Genomic DNA, 21058 nt, shown 5'->3' with positions numbered 1-21058 from the left:
GACAAGCCCTGATTGACCATCTGGAACACACCTCCCAGCCCACCAATGCATCAACACGCCAACAAAGAAGTGCTCATGACTGCTTCCAATGCCAGTTTGGCACTGAGCATGTGCCGGTGTGTGGGTTATGTGGGTCGGGGCTGACTCCGTGACATCACCCATGTGCCAATCCACACGGCCGGTGAACCACAACAACTATTACACACAGTCTCTCTCCACAGCAGGCAGCTGGACTCATCGATTCCATCAATATCATGAGTCCAGGTGCTGGCTGCAATCAGCATAGTTTCGCCAGTGGTTTGCAACGGAGAAACACTGCATGTAATATCAACCTTAGGGCTCTTTCACACAATTGCATAAATGACGCGTTTGTACGCCCAGCAGTAGTGACCATGTGAAGCATTGGCTCCAATGCATCCGTGCACATGGGCGAATATACGGCACGTAAAAACATAAAAAATGGGACATACACGACCAAAAAAATGTATGAATATTGGGCAGAAAGATAATTCTGGAACTATGTTTTGGCCAATATATGCCAGACAGTCCCATAAACTCCTATGGTAGCGGGGGAAAAAGGGAGGGAGAGGCTGCAAAAAACTTATAGGTGCCTCTATGCAGGCATTAGAAGTAATTCAGAGGAATAAAGCGAGTGAGGGTTTTCCAGGGTGCAACGTGTTTTTTCGTTAAAAACCACACTCAACGTTCGTGTAAATGGGGAAGAAAACGCTAATTACCCTGGCAGAAAGACGTCCTTTCATGTGATTTTACGGCGCCAGAGAGAAAACGTAAAAACGCATACGCTCGTGTGAAAAAACCCTTAAAGAAATCCATATATTGCCCTAACAAACAGGAATTAGTGGAGTTATTGTGCCCACTTAATGAACAATGGGCAGATATATGAATCCTATAAACCTTCAGTATAAAGGATGAAAATCCAAAGAAGTATTGCATATAAAATATCTTTATTATTTACACAAAGATAAAAATGAGTTCATCTGCCAAGAAAAAGGATCATAGCAAACGGATCATTAGTAAATAGGCAACAACACTAATTCATGCATAAAGTTCACCCTGTGTATATAATATAAAGTGCATCAGCGCAAAAGCATAAGGTACCTACACCCATATAAGAAGAGACCACACCCAGACATAACTTGTTGATCCAAAACCTGCATCTGGAAGGACGTGACTTTCAGGGTTTATGCTTATGTTCATGTCTATTATGTCCATCATTGCCTAGTATGTAACTTGTGCTTTTTTGCACTGATGCACTTTATACTATACTATATACACAGGATGAACTTTATGCATGAATTAGTATTAGCTATTACCTCTTCACTAACAACCTGCTTGTTACAGTTCTTTTTCTTGGTATGTGAACTCATTTTACGTTAGTCCTTTGTAGGTTTGCGTGTTGTGGCTAATTAAAACCATTCATTTTAATATACCCAGTTATATATATACAGTACATATTTACTGAGGACATGCGTACTTGAGTAGGTCATTCGCTAGTTTTAGTTAATAGATTTACTTATCCTGTCTAACATTTAGACAGCAGAAACCTTGACTAGACAGTTTGAAAATATGGCATATCAAAGGTAATACTTTAGAAATTTTCTGCATGCAAAAAACTGCAATTTTAAGGCCTTCCCAGCTGAAGTTCTACAATTTTGCTGCTAATTAAATTTAGAATTTTACAGGGTTTTCACATTATTATAAGTTTGAAGAGGTTTCCCAGGAATTTCAATTGATGGCCTTAAAATACCCATACACCTTCAAGAGTTGTTAACTTAAGGCTCATTCATCCAACAGCTATTTCTGGTGATTCCTCTACATAAATGAACACTCAGTTTGGCCAATTGTTCATATGGTTTTTAATGGACAAATGGAGGTTAGACTCTACCGGACAGCTCTCGTGGTGGCTTATCTCCAGGGGGGAACAAAAGGATTCAGCACTGAAATTCAATGTGCCTGCTCTGTCTTTTTCCAGACTTCATTTGTTGGGGGAAAGTTGAAAGGCCCCCATAGACAAGCGACATACGGGCAGCCCCACCATAATTGGAAGGCCAGCAGACTTCTTCCTAAGGGCCCATTTACACGGAGCAATTATCGCTCAAAAATCACTAAAAAGCAATTGTTTGACCGATCATCGTTGCATCTAAACGCATGGCCATCGTGCACTTTTTGTGCACTGCTAGCTGATCGTTAAATTCAGTCCAACCTAAAAATCGTACTTCAGCCTTATCAGGAATTCTCCAGGGTAGTGCTGATAGCATTGTTTCCTCTGTGAGAACAAAAGAACTGAAAGCAGATAAGAGCCCTCAGGCTATTAACTGCATTCAGCTAAAGGCTTCATTTGCACACTAAATAGCTATTAAGTAGCTGAGTAGCTACTTAATAGTTTATACAAAATGATCACTCAAAGCTGTCACTCAAACTGTCATTTGAGCGATCTTTGAGCTATCATTGCTCCGTGTTAATGGGCCTTAATGTGTATGGGGGCCTTTAAAGCTCTATACGCCCCTGCTATGTTCTAAACAAGTGGTCACCGCTGCGTTGCAATACCAGGATCAACCACATGTTCAGATCTACTGCTCTGTCCAGAGAAATGAGGATCCCCATACTCTGTTGGTCCTGGGGGTAGGATTTTTCACTGTTCACACAATAATGTTCTACCCGAAGGAAAAGATATAATAATCATGGGTTTGTATTAGGCATAACTGCTATGATTTTGCCATCAGTATTAAACAAAATATTAAAGCCCTTTAACTAATTATGCTATTTCTTATTCCCTTACCTTGGAATGGCATTTTAAGCTGTGGGTCTATGGAATATACATTTTTAGATTTATGATTAGTACCTCTTTTATCTGTGAAATCCTGTTTTGGAAAAAGTAATTTTGGAAAGCTGAAGACAGGTTTGTTATTTCCAATATAGGAAGAGAAGTTGGAAGACAGTCTCCAGTACTTGTCAACAATGATGGCACCAATCTACAGGAAGCTTGCACCAGATGCCTATAATAACCAGGTATTTATGATGCTATTCTGGCTGAGATAGTTATTTAAGGATAGAATTCCAGTACTCCTTTTCTCATGTTCTAGGTGCACATTTAAATAATATGTATTCGGACACAAATAACTAATGGGCAATACAAATAAAAAGCAGAATATTGTATTACTAATGTATCTTTTTTTCTCTTTGGCATGTAGGTTGAGCATGAGCACAGAGCCCCAGACTGTCGACTTGGCAGGAAGGAAGGTCGCCCTTTCTCAGGAGTTACCGCTTGCTTGGACTTTTGCGCTCATTCTCACAGAGATTTGCACAATATGCAAAATGGCAGCACACTGGTGAGTTAGAATTTCATTGAAACGGGTTAAAAGGAAAAAAGCAAGTTAATGATAGAAAAAGTCTGCATGTTGTATGGTCTCACAGAGAAGCGTCTAATCTAACAGACACTTAGACAAGTTAATAGAACAATGTATCTCTAAACTTAATGCTCCGACATTCTACAAAAAAGATTTCATCATCTATGGCAAAAAATCTTTGGCCCACAGTTGTTGGTACCATCACCTTTGCTGTTGGGTGGTGAGAACCTATGCCAGGCTCCCTTTTCCAGAAGACCTACATAGTTAGCAAGCGAAATAGTGCTAAAATGGTCTAAGTGTCAAACACCAGGCATGCCTGTATGGTTTGGCAAAACATGGTACATTCATAGGGACAGAGTTTAGTCTTTGCCATGTGGACTCTTCTCTTCTGTATACCCAACCTATATCTATTTAAGTTATTGCCTGGGCTTTCTTCTTCCAAAACTTTTTTCGTCATCCTGTCTTATGAATATTAGCATACTTGCACATATAAATGAGAATCATTCTTCAAATAATTTCCATGCCATGTAAATCCAACAGACTTAGTAATCTTGTGTCCCCATTGTCCATCAGGTTTGCACTTTAACCAGAGAAGACAATCGTGAAATTGGTAAATTACCCCAGGATGAGCAGCTGCATGTTTTACCTCTTTATAAAGTCTCTAATATGGATGAATTTGGCAGCACAGAGGCGCAGGAAGAGAAGAAAAGAACAGGTGCTATCCAGGTTCTGACTTCTTTCCGTAGGCAAGTGAGAATGCTGGCAGAGCCTGTGAAAACCTGTCGGCAAAAGAAAATGGAAGCCAAAAAAGCAGCAGCAGAAAAACTCTCAGCAAACTCAGAAAATGGCCCAAGCAAAGGTGAAAAAGAGAAATCTTCTCGTTACAAGAATGCACATTCTGAGTTGGCCAACCATGAAAAACAGCTTGCAGGTAAGGAAAACACCGATTCCAGAAAGTAGCTTGTATTATGATTTACCTATATAAACTGTTGCACTCAAATCTAAATATCAGATCATTGCTGCTATGATTTCAAATGGACACTATGTAATATCAAAAGCCTTGCCATGTAATACCGATGGCATAGCTATTGGTAACCCCTGTATTATATTTGATAAACTGAGTGAGTTTGACAGTGTGACGTCCCTCACAAAGTGAAGATTGACATGTTTCCTTATATACATGCTCAAGCTTGGAAGGCTTTTAAACAGGATCCAAGTATGGTACTCCATATTTCAATGAGCATCTCCTTTATCCTGTTCTGTCCTCCGATATAACACTATAGAACTTCGGACAGATATGCTTTGATAGGGCCATTTTAGGCCATTTTTTATTCAACATATGAACACAAAAAAAAAGAAAAACTTTCCATAAGTGATTTTGGGTGTCCATTTTGTTTTATAGTGATATATCTGGTACATCTCTTGTAAGTTCTTGCAGAAATTATCAGTGTGAGAACTGAGTACACTGTCTGGGAATGTGTAACAAGTATGATATTTCAGACATGTTAAAAATAATTTTGGACCACACTGATGATTGGCTCCTTGGTGAATACATTTTTGCATGCTTATACACAGTCCTTGAAACAGTTAATATTGAGTTTAATGTAAATTAAAAATCTACTTTTTTTAACCAAGTGAATGTATAATTCAATTTTGTTCTTAATTGCAGACCTTTTACGAATTTCAGGACAAGCCATGCAACCGGGTTCCATTCCTAACATTGGTCACACAAACCCCATGAATTCATTTTCTACAGCAGATCCAAATAACCATTATGCAAGGATTCCTAACCTGGCCGACCCTTATCAGAATGCCTCTTCCAACTTTCCTGGCTCTAATCACATGGATCTTTTTCATGCACCTCCAAACTCCTGTGCCTCCACTCCAATGAACCCCTACCAAGGATCATTAAATCCAAGTAGTCCATGTCCCCCATACCCATGTAATGGAAATGTTCCAATGGACAACTGTCCTCCATATCTCAGTCACTATCCTTCACCACAACAACATATGTTTTACAGGTTTAAAAACCAAGATCCAGTGGCTAATCTTAGTATGCCTCCAGTTCAGTCATTGTACCAGCAGAGGTTTGCTAACAGTAAGGCCTATGATCATAAATATATGAATTATGGAAACCAAAGTGCACAAGTTGAGGATTTTAATGGCTGCAATCTCAAACCAAACTCTAATCCCATGGGATCATTTAACCCTTACCCTGTGCATCAAGGAGATAATCACTTGATGGAAGCTGTCTCCAAGGCAAACCCTAATCTTATTAATACAGAATACAGTTCTCTGAGTAAGAATGGTGATTACTCTCTTCCACACTCCTTCCGGGCTCATGAAAGCAATGCATCCATGGGAGGCAGAGCTGGCCCTCTGCACATTCATGGTAAAAGCAGTGATATGCACTCTCATGTAATAAATGGGATACCCGAAATGCTTCCAAGTCTTAATCATGACAGAACTACTATGGGAGGTCTCAGTAGAGCTAATGGTGCTAATGTTCAGGAAAAGCTACCACAGGCAACTGTTCCAGAAGACCCACAAGAAGTGTGGTCAGACAGTGAGCAAAGCTTTCTAGATCCTGAAATAGGAGGAGTGGCAGTGGCCCCAACTCATGGTTCAATCCTCATTGAATGTGCAAAGCGTGAGCTCCATGCTACAACCCCTTTGAAAGACCCCAATAGAAATCACCCTACTAGGATATCACTAGTGTTTTATCAACATAAAAGCATGAATGAGCCAAAGCATGGCTTGGCATTGTGGGAAGCAAAGATGGCAGGAAAAGCCAGGGAAAAAGAAGAGGACTGTGAAAGATATGGTCCAGATTATGTTGCTCCAAAATCTTATAATAAAAAGGCTAAGCGGGAACCTGTTGAACCAACCCATGAGCCTGCTGAACCAACGTATCTACGCTTCATCAAATCACTCACACAGAGGACAATGTCAATGACCACAGACTCACAAGTCACCACATCTCCATACGCCTTAACACGGGTTACAGGTCCTTACAACAGATACATATAGTCTGTTGGGTTACCTCACATACTTCAGTTTGGTGCACCATTTTCTGATAGGCTTGTTCATGTGGTTGTGTGGAATGCTGTGAGTGAGAGGGGACAGTATTTGACTAAACATAAATGTGATCTATGGGAAAGAATACCAGCAAAACCAAGAAAAGGTATCTTCACCATCATTTCTCTCTTCTTTGACTAACCGGTCACAGAATATGTCAAAGAATACAATCATCCTATGCAATGGTGTTCAACGGATATCAAAACAGGTTTATTGGATGAAGAAAAATAGTATTTTCTATCTTTGACCATACAACATTGTACATCTGTGACCACTTTTATATTAAGTAATGCCTAGGTAGGAGCCAGAGATAAACTTGCTGTAGTATTACAACATCAGGAATCTTACAAAGACCTTGTGGTGCTGACTTCTTAATGTGCTAAATGATACTGGAATTGCAACTTTTTTAACCTACTCGATAATAGCTGAATAATGACCTCCAGTGTGCTGAAGTAGTAGATACACAGATCATAATTTTGAAAGAAACACTGAAAATATTTGGACATTTAGAAAAATTGGTGCTATCATGTGCGTCTTTATGAAAACGTAATGCCTTGAAAGATTAATACCATCTAATGAGTATACATAAATTTAAGCAAGTTTGGATAATGCGAGAAAAAGTACACTTTTAATTAAATTCTAATCACTTTTTATATTTACTAATTTACAATTTATAACCTAGTGATCACAAATGAAAGGGCGTACTATATAACCTGCTATATCCTGCATTGCATATCTATTTTGTATATAGTATTTTATTTTTTATTTTTTGCTCTTTTTTAAAAACCAATTCCTTTAAATCAAAAGTATTCATTTTTAAAGATTTTTTGATGCTAACCTAAGCCAAGTACACAACCGGAAAAAAGTTACGTTTTCTTCTTATGTCATACATAGAATTAATATAAAGGTTTTTTTTGAGGACGCTGCTCATAATCTAACAAATTTTTACAATTAATGATCATTATACCTAGCTTTTGATGCGAACATCATTTTTAAAATTATTCTGATTTAATATTTTAATATGGAGAATGTATTTATTTAATGGTACAAATGTCTGATTTAAGAGTAAGTTGTCCTTTCTGGCCATTTTTATGTTTTAGTTAAATGTGAAAGACATACTGTTTTATAACTTTGGTATTCAGGCGGTGCTATATGGATATGGCAATAGGCCAAGTCTAAAAAGTTTTTAACCACACAGTTCATATCTTTTACATTTTCTTATCAACCATTATGACTACAAGAAGAACCTCGTGTTCCTTTTGAAAAATCTCTCTTAAATTTTAATGACGTGGCTCTAGGTTTGCATTAAAGAAACTTTTTAATAATCCTTCACATCTTATGTAGTTTTTTTTTTTGTTTTTGTACATAATCATATGTTTATTAGAAAATATATCTCCCAATATAAATTAGTTAAAGGTAAATTGCCGGTTGTCATGTGCTAAAAGGTCATAGATACCTTTTGGGAGGTCTTTTTTTACTTAAATGCATATGTGGACTTAAAAAGTTTTGCAACAAAACAAAGTCTGGTCATTAATCAGCTGATAAGATGGTTCAGGAGAGGCAGAGAGGGACTGGAGACTGAGCTGTAAGGTAAGTACAACAGATCTGCTAGTGAAAGGCAGTCTGCAGCTTGTGATATACTGTAATAGATAGGAGACGCAGACGCAAAACAGCGCAACATTCTTAATAAAACCCTATTGCAAAAATTATTTTCAGACCAAAGTACATGTATTTTAGAAAAAAAAATGCCCTCAAAAGTGTCCATAACCCACTCCAGCTCTCTACTGGCTCTGTCTGAGACCTGGGATTCTCCACCTTTCCTACAGCAACAATGAATTAGTGATACTGAAAGTCATCAATGCTGCCAGGCCATTTCTATACTCTCCTTATATTCCCTACATAGAAGTAAAGCAGAATGTGATACAATATCCTTTACTACTAAACAGTAGAAATGACCATGCAGCATTGAGATACATAGGTAGAATCTACCTGATAGAGTATAATAAGTCAACTTTTGATGTAGTTGCTATTTCAAGCAACTGACCCATATCCTATTTTTTAAAAACATTATCCTACAATACATTTCATGTATTTCCAAGTTAATGACTTCAGCGCTTACTTCTACGAAAACATTAATGTTGCTCTTATTGGAATTTTCTGAATTTGAGTAATTAAAGACAACAATCATAAAGAAAAAATATATACTGGCACACAATAATAAAATATGGAAGTTGTAAGATCTCTACAATCGGCCTGCAGCACTGTAGAACATCATTTTAATACACATGCACAACCATACAGCAATGCATGTGTGTAAAAAATGTTTTACAATGCAAATACCTGTCTGCCCCCCCCCCCCCCCCCCCATAATACAGGATTGTGGCAGATAGGGAAGGGGCAGAGCTGGCGCTGTACTCCCGCCAACATTCATTTTTTAATCGCTGGGCTCAACATACCCCTTTTTAATTTTAATTCTACCAAAACCTACATAAAAAGTTTTAGATGAATAGGAATTTTAATTTTGGTTTATTTTGCTTGTAAATATCTTTATTTATTATGTTCCAGTGGGACTAATTGGCTGTCATGCTTAAACCTATGTATAAAATATAATCTGTTTGAATTTTGTTAGACACGTGTAGAAAACGGGAGCAAAATCAGTGCTAATAACATGATGTATCAAATAAATGACAAAAATCAATTAATACTTCATTTATAATTTGTAATTTAAATCAGGATCATCTTGGATGCCGTAAAGCTGTTTGGATCTCATTCATACTGTGGAGTAACCGATATCTATCCATAATTAATGTATTTTGACCGAATATAATCCACTTGGTATCTGAATGGTGAAGGTTAATGTCTATTACAGTTTATTAATCCTGCTGGAACTGATCTGGAAGTTTGAATATGAACATATAGGATGCATGTATCAATAATCTTACCACAATTGACTATTTCATATGGTGAATTTTGCAGCGTGGACTACATAACTAATACATGTTCCTTTAAATAATGGTGCATTTTAGGATATAGTAAGGTTTTTATGTTTTAAAATATTGATAGGTAGTTTATATTTTTTTCTACCAAAGTTTCTTATTAAGAATAATATTTCATTTATGCAATGTTGAATTTTATGTCACAGTTTACATATGAATACAATAAGCTATCACAAATAGTACTCACTTAGAAGTACATTTGCATCAAAGCTACAAAGTTTTAGCACACAGATAATTAAATGTATTCATAAGTTTGAACTAATTTATGGTTGTTTACTGACTGCAAAACATGTGGCTGAGCGGACATTTTTACTTATTTAAATGGCTTCAACGTAACGCCTTGTGTACACACCAGCCCTCCTGTATCCAAACTTTCTCAGGTTACAAGTAATCTTAGGGTGGTTTTACACCTGCATTTGGGGTTCTGCTTCCCTGCTCTGTTCAGGGAGCAGGAAAGAGAAGTCTCCACGGCCGTATGGCTCCGTCTCAGGATGGAACTGAACAGCGCTGAATGGACCACATTGACTAAAAAAGGGTCCGTTTGGTTTCCACTTGGGTCCCCGACTTTTGGATTGAAGAAAAAGCGCTACATGCAGCACTTTTTCTTCTGATGCTTTGACCCAGGCTGTGACGGAACCTCTGACCAGGGGTTCCAACTGAGATGTGAAACAGACCTTATAGCTCGTAGTAACCATTTGTCATATTTTTCGGAGTCTAGAACAGACCCGACCATAAAACACACTCAACAGAAAATCAGGAGCTAAAAATTTTTTTGACTAATTTGAGGCTTGCCTGTTGGTGTAGGGTAGTGAAAGGGTTAATTTCAGTTTAATTGACAGTCTATGATAGTGGAGGGCCTAATGTCTGCTACCCTGGTGGCACACATTCGTAAAACAGTGAATCCATGCTTCTCTGGTGATCTCAAAAAGTGGATACTGGGCAATTTCCCTGGGAGCTTAGAATACTGGATTGGGTAATCGTTTGCTTCCCTGGTGATGTAGGGATGTTTAGAGGTTAATGCCCACATCTCTGGTAGTACTAAGCTGGAGGAGCAGTTAAAGTCAGTACCTACAGAGGAAGATTACCTGCTATTCCTCACATTTTATTCCTTGGCTGCTTTTTAGGAGAGAGCTGTGAAAGCTTAACTACAATTTATTTACATTATTTATGAGGAGTCTGAGACGCAACCCCTTTATCATCATTGGTCCACGGAGACACTCCTCCTGTCTCATCATTGGTTGCTGCTCTGTCCCTCCACTTGCAGCTCTGCCTCCTCTGATTAGCTGCTCTTTATAAGCAGAAGTCTATCCCAGGATCACCAGGAAGTCAGTGCATGGAAAGGTGACCTCTAATTCAGTAAGGGCAGAATGATTATAATATACAGATTACTAAGGCGCCAGTGACAAAAGATGATTATCAGGTAATTGCCACACAGTACTAAAGCAAATGGGCTTTTTACATGGGCCAGCAATTGGCCAAAGAATTATTGCCCAGTGTAAACAAAACAATGATTAGCCGACAAACAAGCAAATGCTCATTTGTCAACTGTTTACATCTTTTACATGGGCCAAAAAATAATTTTTCTATAGCATATCTCCTTGTGTAAAAAAGGGATGTGCCGATGACAATATGAAAACTGTGTGAATGTACGAATGATGATTCGTTCCCATGCAATTTGCATTGGTTCATGTAAAAGGCCCTTTAGATGAGCATCCATTCACTTGTATCCTCAATCAGCGCTCATCCAGGCAGGAAATTTGCCTGTGTGAAATGAGGCTCTTTTACACTGGCCCATGATTGACCAAACAAATGTATGTACAAATGTTTATTCCCAATTACTGTCTTGTGTAAACATACCAGTGATCAGTGAACACATTGTACAAAATATTGCATCTTTTATGCCAACATTAAAATCATCGTTTGTCGGCAGTACATCTTCCTATGTGAACAGGGAATGTGCTGGTGTGAATGAACATTTATAGTCACGTTGATTTCCACATGTAAATGGAACTATGAGCACAGATCGAATTGCTAATGCTGATTAGCACTCATGAGCAAAAAAACGCATGTAAAAGGACCTATAGTTAAGGGAAGCCCGGATGGTCACTTTATTATTACAAAAATAAAGCACCTAGAAGGAGATGCCTTTTTGCTGGAAAACTCAACATACAGTTACATCTTAGGCAGATATGCAAATCATTAGAGTTGCAGCATGATTAGATGAATAGTCTTGCCTGCACTAAAAGTGGTTCGACCTTTGGCCTATCAAAAGGCTTTCAGAGGCTTCTTGTGTGTGCTGGACCTCTTTTTCCACTTGTGCAGCACTTCTTGACCACCAGACATGCCTCTACAACGCAATCAAAGAGATTTCATCCAGTTAACAGAGTTTGAGAGGAGCCGAATTATTGGAATGTGAAGAGCTGGATGGTCATATCAACAAATTGCCCGCCACTTGGGCTATTCTGACCAGATGGTTAGAAGGTGTTGGAACCAGTGAATGCGTGAGAGCATACACACATGGAGACCAGGCTCAGAACTCTCTCAATAGACCACCAGTAGAAAAGATCGTCTTTTCGTCCAACAAGCATAAGCAGCTCCAATTGTTTCATTTCCACCAGCCAAAGACAGGTGGCACCATCGTTACGGGTCCCTGTATCTGTCCGAACAATTTCCAGGCACTTGGCTGATGGACACTTGGTCTCTTGGTGCTCTTTATGTGTATTCGCTTTCACATTCACAACAACAAAATTGGACTTCTACAGAGTGGAACCTGGTTGTCTTTAGTGACAAATCCAGTTTCCGTATGGACACTGATGAAGGCTGTGTTCATGCCTAGAGACCCAATGGTGAGCACCTCAATCCTGCCTTTGTTGTGTAGTGGAACACTGCTCCCAACTGCTGGTGTGATGGTCTGACGAGCCATCGCATACGACAGTTGGTAACCCCTAGTAGTGGTACGAGGGACAACGACAGCTCAGTTTTATGTTCAGGACATCTCACAGCCACATGTGTAGCCTCTCATAGCAGGGCTTCCAAGAAGGATTTTTCAGCAGGATAATGCTAGGCCGCACACAGCAATGGTGTCACAGGAATGCTTCCACAACATTGCTACACATTCGTGGCCTGCCCAGTTGGTAAATTTATCACCAAATGAGCATGTATGGGACCATCTGGGATGTCAACTTCGACAGCCTATGCGTTTGCACGATCTAGAGACTTGGTTACAAAACATATGGACCAATATGCTGCAGAATACCATAGAGAACCTGTATGCCTCCACCACTCCTCCCCCCGTATCGCATCTTGCATCCAAGCTAGAGGCAACCCAACAGGATACTAGAGCCTCCCTTCAAGGGGTCAATTTTCTGCAATAGATTATCTTTTTGCCCTGACATTGTAATCACTTACATAGATGTTACAATCGCACAAAGGTTTGTGCAATTCCAACATCTCCTTCTAGGTGCTTGATTTTTTTTTTGACAATGACTGTATATAAGGGCTGATGTGTGCACCTATCTCACACCCATGAAAGCCCGGCTCACTAAAAAGGGCAGATGTATAATCATGGCTTTCTGAGAATTATTGGGAAAACATTTGTATCTGCAGATATAATAAAACAGAATTTGTTTTGCCTGCCACATTTTTGCATCTTTGTAAATCACCTCAACTGTGAAATAAGAAAAAACAATTTAATGTTTTGAATAGGTTAGTTCCTTAAGATGCCATGCACATTCGCGTTCAGGAGTTCTGTTCCTTAATCTGTCCTTAAATACTAATAATGGGGATTAAACCCAGTGTGACGAGGAAACAAATATTCCCAAAGTGTTTATAAATGCTTTCCTTCTTCCCCTGGGCTGGGTTATATTCCCATTTTTGGTAATTGTGAATGGACAAAAGAATAGAACTTCATAACTGTAGTGTGTAAGTGGCCTTTGTAAGATAGTAACTTTCACAGATATGTATGTATTCTCTCAAACGCCTCATAAATGGAGAAAACCTTTAAGTCATTACTAGATTTACATCTCAGGAGTCTGTAAGCACAGATTGTCTGATGCCTTCCAACCCATCAAGTTGCCCACACTGCAAGGCTACCTTCACATACGATGTCTGAGCTGCAGAATTTCTGCTGCTTTTCTGCAGATGGCCAAAGTTAGGCCTCGTGTCCACGGGCGGGTTGGATTCTGCATGCGGGAGCCTACAGCAGACTCCTACCCTGTCCACAGCTGAGGACAGTGCTTACCTGTTTAGGTCTTCACTGCTGATGTGTTTGGAAGCGTCGGTGCACGTACGCAGTAGAGATTTTTTTTTTCATCTCCTGCTCTTCCGCGGAATCCACAGCTTATCCACCCGTGGACATTGGACCTTAATGAGCTTTGTAGATTTTGATTATGTACATTTTTATGTGCAGATTTTCTGTTGAATTTCTGCTGCTTTTCTGTGATATGGTGGTGGTAGTTCCTGCATTGGCAAATGTAATTTTCAAACATCAACAAACTCAGATTTCCAATCAGATTCAGTGCTTTCCCACAGCCGAAAAGCTTATAAATCCACAACAAAAGCAAATTTGTGGATTCTGGTGTGGTTTTTATGTTCTGCGTTGATCTCTATGGTGAAAATCTGCTGCATTTCCACGCAGTTTCCTCAACATAACTAGATCCGATCGTAATTTGCAGCATTTTGCTAATTTCCTATATATTCACAGCATGAAAATTCCACTACATGAGAAGGAGATTCTGAAAATTTTTCACTTGGCTCGTATTGTAAACACTGTGGAAAAACCGCAGCGATTCCACTACTGGAAATTCCACATTGGATCCTGCGTGAGTGAAGGTGGTCTTAGAGGGCTTGTCCAGGATTAGAAAACTATGGCTTTGGTTTTCCAGAAAGAGGACCACACCAGTCCATGGGTTGTGTGTAGTACTGCAGCTCATCTTCATTGAAGTAATTGGGGCCTAGAGGCAATGCCACGCACAACCTTTAGACACGTGTGGTACTGTTTTTAGAAGAAAGCAATTCTATCTTTATTATTCTAGACAACCACTTTAAATCATTTACGAGTTTAGAATGTTTGTTCTGACAAAGTAAGGCAGAACCTTGTGGTGCTTTTCTCACAATATTTAGTGCTCTCCATGAGCGCCTAGTTAATGTAGACCTCATTTACATTAAGATACACACCCATCAATATATACGGTATACGTTTTCTTTACAGCAAATGCCTTAATCCTAGGGCTTCCTATTGGTTTAGGTCTACGATGCCTGTAGGTCAATCTGGCTCTGGTCAAAACTGTGATTTATACACACTTTTCCACATGCACTAGAGTTGTTGAAACATACAGCTGTGGAAGGACAAAGAAGAAAATTTAGTCTAAAGCTGGCCAAACACATTGCCAGTTTATGTTTGGAGAAAAAAACATATCTGTGAATGTTGCAATATAGCTGTTCATCCTGTTCAATAGTATATAATGGCTTTGCAGTCATTTTAAAAGTTCTTGAGGTGGAAGAGATTAAGTTATTAAAAAAACTTTATTCACACTTTGTGTTGCACAGGCAAGTTAGTACTCATATTCTAGATGTTTTTGATTTATTTTATTTTACCCAATCTCTTACCTAGGGCAACTACAGTATGGTAACAGGTACTTCTACCCCCATTAAACAACAAGGTAACGCATGGAATCCATGAATATGTAGATCTCTATAGTTACACATTTGTTTTTCGTTGCCTATAGTCTGTATCATTGGAGGAAATCTTACAAAAATCAATCTTGGTGCTCATCTCACAGATTTTAAAGATGTTGCGAAACAGCAACAACTCCATGTGGAGAAGTGGAGAGATATTTTCTTGGAAGGTATTAAATGCCATGTTCTATTTGACTGGCACAAGCATTCTTATGAATCGCAATTGCTTGCCTTGCAGATCATCTATAAGCTTGCTCTCCATTCTTGGGGACACAGTTGGGATAACATGCTTAGTTTTACTCCAAGCCGGGCTACGCCTCTAAATGTAGCCAAACATAGAAGGCAGCTGTCTTGGAATAGTAATTTTAGAATGATGAATTTGTAGAAGAAAATTCAAATAAACTAACAAACAAGACCTGTATAGAAAGGATTATAAACATATATATTTTTTTAGTTTTTTCTTTTCTTTTAGTACTGTATATATTTTTTTCCTTCTAAACTAATGATACATCAAAAACCTTGTAATAATTGAGGTTATTTATGATGGTGCTATTCGACCTACTACCAATTTTCACAATGTGAGCTAAAGATACATAATAGGTCTGAGAGCATGTCCTACTTGTCATTTACCTCAGCACTAGTTTGGCAGTAGGGCACTGAGCGAAGAGAAGAGTGTTGCATGGCATACTGTCATCGCGTCCCAAACACCTAGAGTGAAAATAAATCAAAGAAACTTACATGACAACTCTTCTAAGTACTTGATAACTTAACAAGTATAACTTGAACTTCAGTCTTTTTCTTCTAAAAATTCAGGGATATTTCAGCTTGTATTCTTTTCACGCCAATCTATCATATTTCTGTAAGGCTGTAGTAGGCTGTATCCTATCATTTTCTGTTTTTCGGGTGCAAGGCTGTTCTGATCCCAGTTTTCATTGTATGTGTGTATATGTATTGACACATAACTGAACCTAATTTTGTAAATGTGCTGGATATTTTGTTTTTTCTGCAGACTGTAAAATATGTAAAGTTTAGAATGTTTAAAGTGAAAGTTAAATGCACTGAGATAAATTAAAGGGACAAATTGTAAGGCAGGGGTTTGGCAAGTGAAAGTCTTATGGGCTCATGCACCAAGTTGCATTACTGATTAATTCCATTGTTAACTGTTGTTGCCATGGTTTTAACAAGCGTGCAAAAATGTAGCACTTGGAAACTCTTTGTTTATGAATGAGAGTTATTATGTGCTGAGTCCTTGTATTATGTTAATCTAGAAAAGAGTTGTATACACTGTTGCCCTGTTTCTGTTTGGCCTTAGAGGGAATCTGTCACCTACTCTTAGCCCTAAACGCTAAGCTTATGAGCTGAAAGTAACTGACCAGCTGAGTCCGGGGATGTAAGTGTTATACTTACCTCCTCAGTCATTTGCCCTGGTTTCAGCGCTGAAAGCCGCCGCTCAGTGCATTGAGAGGCACGCTAAGTTGTCCACCCGTTCTAATTTTATAATAGGCGGACTACTTGAAGTGCCGCTTAATGCATGAGCGGAGGCTTTAAGCTTTCACACTGGGAAATGACAGGGAAGATAGCTATAACACTTATGTCCTCGCACTCAGCAGGTCACCTACTTTCAGTCCATAAACTTGGCTTATAGGGTTAAAGGTAGGTGACAGATTCTTTTTAAAGTAGACCTGTCAGGACTGCCCTCTTTGGAGGAAGCATGAGATCAATGAAGTGCATGTATGAAGACTGATATGTCATTTATTATATAAAGTGTATTATAAACAGCTTAATGCTTAATTACTGGTTCTTGATACTCGCTTCGCAGTACTAGCAAGTCTAGATGGTAGTCTCTCCCATTTAGACACTAAATGAGAGCTTCTTTTTTAAGGGTTGTAGTCAAGGGTGAAGAAGACTGCCCTTCAGACTTGCTAACACTGAGAAGCGGGTCCTGGAACCAGAGTTTATAAAGTTTATACTGCACAGCTTGTAATGAATAGGCATACAGATCTGTTCTCATGTAGAGTAGGACATGACGCCTGGCAGGCCAACTGTAAGCTGATTTTTGGCAGCATAGACTGGCTTAAATAGCAGTTACAGTAGAGTCACAGCTTCTCTACCCCTCATCTAGATGACTAACATGGAATTAAGACTGGAGGTGCGACTTGCTAGAATGTAATTCAGTGCATGGCACCCTTTAGTGTTGATTCTCAACTTCAGCGTACATCATTTCAAAATGGTTACCATACGTACACGCATCACCGGGCTTCCTTCATCATTCTTCAAAGTCCAAATCCCTTTTCACAAGTTGTCATACTGTGCAATATACATCTTCAATTTGATTATGTCTGGTTCCCATTGCAATGGAGTGGGAACCCCTTTTTTTTTTTTTAAACCAGTCACATACTGTATATATGTACATTAATTTTTTATGAACATTGTGCCTGTGCACACTATAATACCTTTAATACCTTTTTTGTAATATGGTGTCCTGTTTAATTTAGATAAGTCAATTTTGTTGTAATGTAAAATTACGGTGTTTCCAAATGAGGTCTCAAACTCTTACTTGTACCTAATCTGTAGTAGGCTATATAGGAAGAGTGTTGTGCCCCATGAAGAGATGAACATGCTTTATGTTATCATTCATGTGATTTTTTTTTTTTTGATTTTTTTTTTTTTAATTACTGTTATTTTATTTGTAAAAAAAAATAAAAAAATACAACTAAAAGCAGCAACACAAACTATTTGCCAAACTGCTTACAAAACAAATTTAGAAAAAGCAAGGTTGGCTTAAAAGATCAGCATATTGTGTAAATGAAATCTGTAATTTGGTGTACAGTTCTGGACACGATAGAAAGCAAACATGAAAACGCTAGTATAGGATTTGCAAGGCTGACTATAGCCATACTTGAAAATGCTTTGAGTGTTGTCAACTTTACTTGAACGAACCCCTTTCATCTTAATAGGTGCACAGTAGAATGGTCACTTCTAAAGCTAATAGTTAATGTGTATAGGAATCCATGCAGTTTGACACTAAAGTAATGATTTCATGTGTGCATTTTCTCTGCGTACTTTATAGAGGCTTTTTTTTTATCCTTTTAAGTTTCTTTTTTTTTCCATAAAATGTTGGTATGTGTATAAATCTAATGATGGCTATAAATACTGTAAGTATTGTAATGTATTGTAATGAACGCAGGCTATTTGAAAACTGTTTATTATATCATTCCTGATAATGCTGAGATGTGGGTGTTTTTAATAAAATTTATATTTATTTAATGCATTTCGTTTAACGGCGTATGATTTCAAAGAAAGCAGATTATTTATTTTATATAGATTTTTTATTAGTTGTTTCTTAGTTACAGAGCACCATTCTAATACATTTTATATATGAAACAGGAGCAAAATGAATTCTTCAGCCACTGTCTCAGGATATACTTTTGCTTGGGTAAAAAGTACTATTTCTGCTAACTACTATAAATCGTAAAGAAGCCCCCCCCCCCCCCTGTATCCCATCCCCTTATATATTTAGAGTAGTTGATTGCATCAAAAGGTTGTAAGGCCATGCCTATGCTTATTCATCAAGTGTAGTCATCTGGAAAGTCTTGGTAGGTGACCTACCATGAAAGTGGTAGTCTTGGCTCTTTTCAACTGATGACCTATCCTCTGGACAGATGATCAGTAGTTAATGGACAGTGTCCACTGCTCGGGACCCCCGTCCATCAGCTGATTGTCAGGCCAACTGTCCAGTGCAGATAGGAATGTTGGCTTTACTGGCACGGAAATCAACAGGAGTGCAATGCTGCTATTCCTTTTCCTGCCCAGGACAAAATGTCAGGAACAGGAAGTGGAAAAGCAGTGCGGTGCTCCCATTGATTTAAATGTGAGTTAAGTCGGCGCTACCTCTTCCTCCCCTGTTTGCTGATGACCATGTCTATCCCAATGCACTGGACAGTGGGCCGGATGATCAGCTGATGGACAGGGTTGCCAAGCGGCAGACCGCCATCCATCAAGTACTGATGGCCTATCCAGATGATAGGTTATCAGTTGAAAAGAGCCCAGACTATTCATATATACATATACAGTACCAGTCAAAAATTTGGACACACCTTTTCATTTTCATCTATGTGCTTTGATGATAGCTTTGCACACTGTTGGCATTCTCTCAATAAGCTTCATGGAGTTTTCACTTGACAGGTATTCCTTTGTCATAAATGAATTTGTGGAATTTTCTTGCTGCCTTAGGGCCCATTTACACTGGACGAATGTTGCGTAAACGATGTCTGACACACGTCCCCGTGTGTATACATGCTCCTGTGCTGTCAAACAGGAGCGAGTATCGCTGGCTCTCTGACATAGCGGCCAGCAAGAGGCCACGTCGGCTGCAGATTTGTCTCCTCCCTTTCCCCCACCCTCTCCATTCATTTAACACAACAGCCGTTCGGTACTGAAAGCTACTGTTTACACTGAACGATTATTGTTTAAATCCGAATGATCCAGCAATTTTTTTTTTTTAATTATAAACCATATTCATCCTGTGTTAAAACACCTGTAATCTCCTGATCACATGGTGAAACTTATTCGGCTCATCACTATTATATTGAATTTCCTTCTCCAGGTTTGTTAGTATTGTATACACACTCCGATAGGCACATCTCTGCACCTTCTTTGCCTAGTTAGATTTAGTAGACACAGGAAAGACACCTCTACTGTAAAGGTATTATAACTTGCATAACAATATACATGCACCCCCTACAAAGCAATCTCCATTTCTTAGGATTTTTATTCCCACCCACAACATCAAAAGTGACAGCTTCTCTAGCTGCCTGTTTATTAGGGAGAGGGCTGTCAGTCGTGATGACATAGACAGGTAGTGGCCGGAGTGGCCCACCTTTTTGACTCAAAGTTCCATTCTAGCTGAGCTCCAAGTCAAACATCTAAGTATGCTTCTTTCTGAAACACAGCAGCATATCAGAATAAAACCTACATGGACCAAATAGGCTTATCTGTCCCGAGTTTATGCTGCCTGCAGCTCAAGCAGCATGAACCTGGTAAAAGGTTTACTTTTTGAACTTCGGGATCTACATTTATGTCAATAACAGGAGTCCCCAAACCCCTTTCCTGCCTAGATTGGTAACTGCATCCAAGTGGAAAATGATTGGAGGACAGGCCAAACTTGTGCACTGCTGTCTACAATCACTTCTCTGGAAGCTAAAGAAACAGCTAAGCAAACATGTTAGGGGACCGCCCGCATCTAGCCTATCCTATGGCTAGTAAGACCCTTTAACAATAAAATGTGATTCACAGCAGATAGTGCTGTAATCTATTGGTGGAATAAAATATAAATATTTTGTTAACCTAATTTTTTTTATATATATATAAATTCTTTCTTTATTGAACCAAAAAGATACAAAAACGGTATTGTGGATCGAAGGCCACCAAATCAGCAGGCATAAATAACCCTTGGGAAGGGGGCGAAGTCAAATAACCCATATAGACTTGAGAAAGTATGTTTGTTAACTTAATCTTCTATTTTTAGCAGCAGTTATTGATTTTCCTAGATAAATTTTTACCCACAAAGACCTAGTCATTCCTCCAGGATCAATATACATACAGCCAAGAGCTATAAGGAGAGACATGGTGTATTGAGACAAAGGGCATCATTTACAGTCTTCCCTATCAGTGAGTTTACTCACAGAATGTGATTACTTGCCTAACATTGGAATTTCGCATACATCTTCTAGATTTAATTAGCATGTTAAAATCAAAGTTTAGTCAAATTCTTCAAAACAATAGATATCATTCTGGGCTTCTTGCCCTTTAGGGTTAATTCATGAAAAGAATGCATACATGCTTAGTACAAAAAATCAAAAAGTAGGTAGTATATGAATATTTGCAAAGACACCTGTCTTATAACTCAGAAATAAATGTTAGGTATTAGCAAAAGGTAAA

The 21058-nt window shown here is 38.7% G+C and overlaps 1 protein-coding gene across 2 annotated transcripts in view; it reads left to right on the top strand.

Moving 5' to 3' along the window:
- The window catches only part of TET2 (tet methylcytosine dioxygenase 2), a 76245-nt gene extending 67460 nt beyond the window's left edge, over positions 1–8785 (top strand). For both annotated transcript variants that reach the window (XM_066573918.1, XM_066573919.1), the window contains exons 7-10: positions 2941–3030; positions 3213–3350; positions 3942–4299; positions 5038–8785. In XM_066573918.1, coding sequence (XP_066430015.1) covers positions 2941–3030; positions 3213–3350; positions 3942–4299; positions 5038–6398 — 1947 coding nt within the window. In that variant the 3' untranslated portion in view covers positions 6399–8785. The remainder of the gene's footprint in view (positions 1–2940; positions 3031–3212; positions 3351–3941; positions 4300–5037) is intronic.
- Positions 8786–21058: the final 12273 nt, after the last annotated feature.

The sequence above is a fragment of the Eleutherodactylus coqui genome, chromosome 7 (genome assembly GCF_035609145.1).
Source record: "Eleutherodactylus coqui strain aEleCoq1 chromosome 7, aEleCoq1.hap1, whole genome shotgun sequence".
In the NCBI taxonomy this organism is placed as follows: Eukaryota; Metazoa; Chordata; class Amphibia; order Anura; family Eleutherodactylidae; genus Eleutherodactylus; species Eleutherodactylus coqui.
Note: the sequence above shows the minus strand (reverse complement) of the source record. Positions and strands in the feature narration are given on the sequence as shown.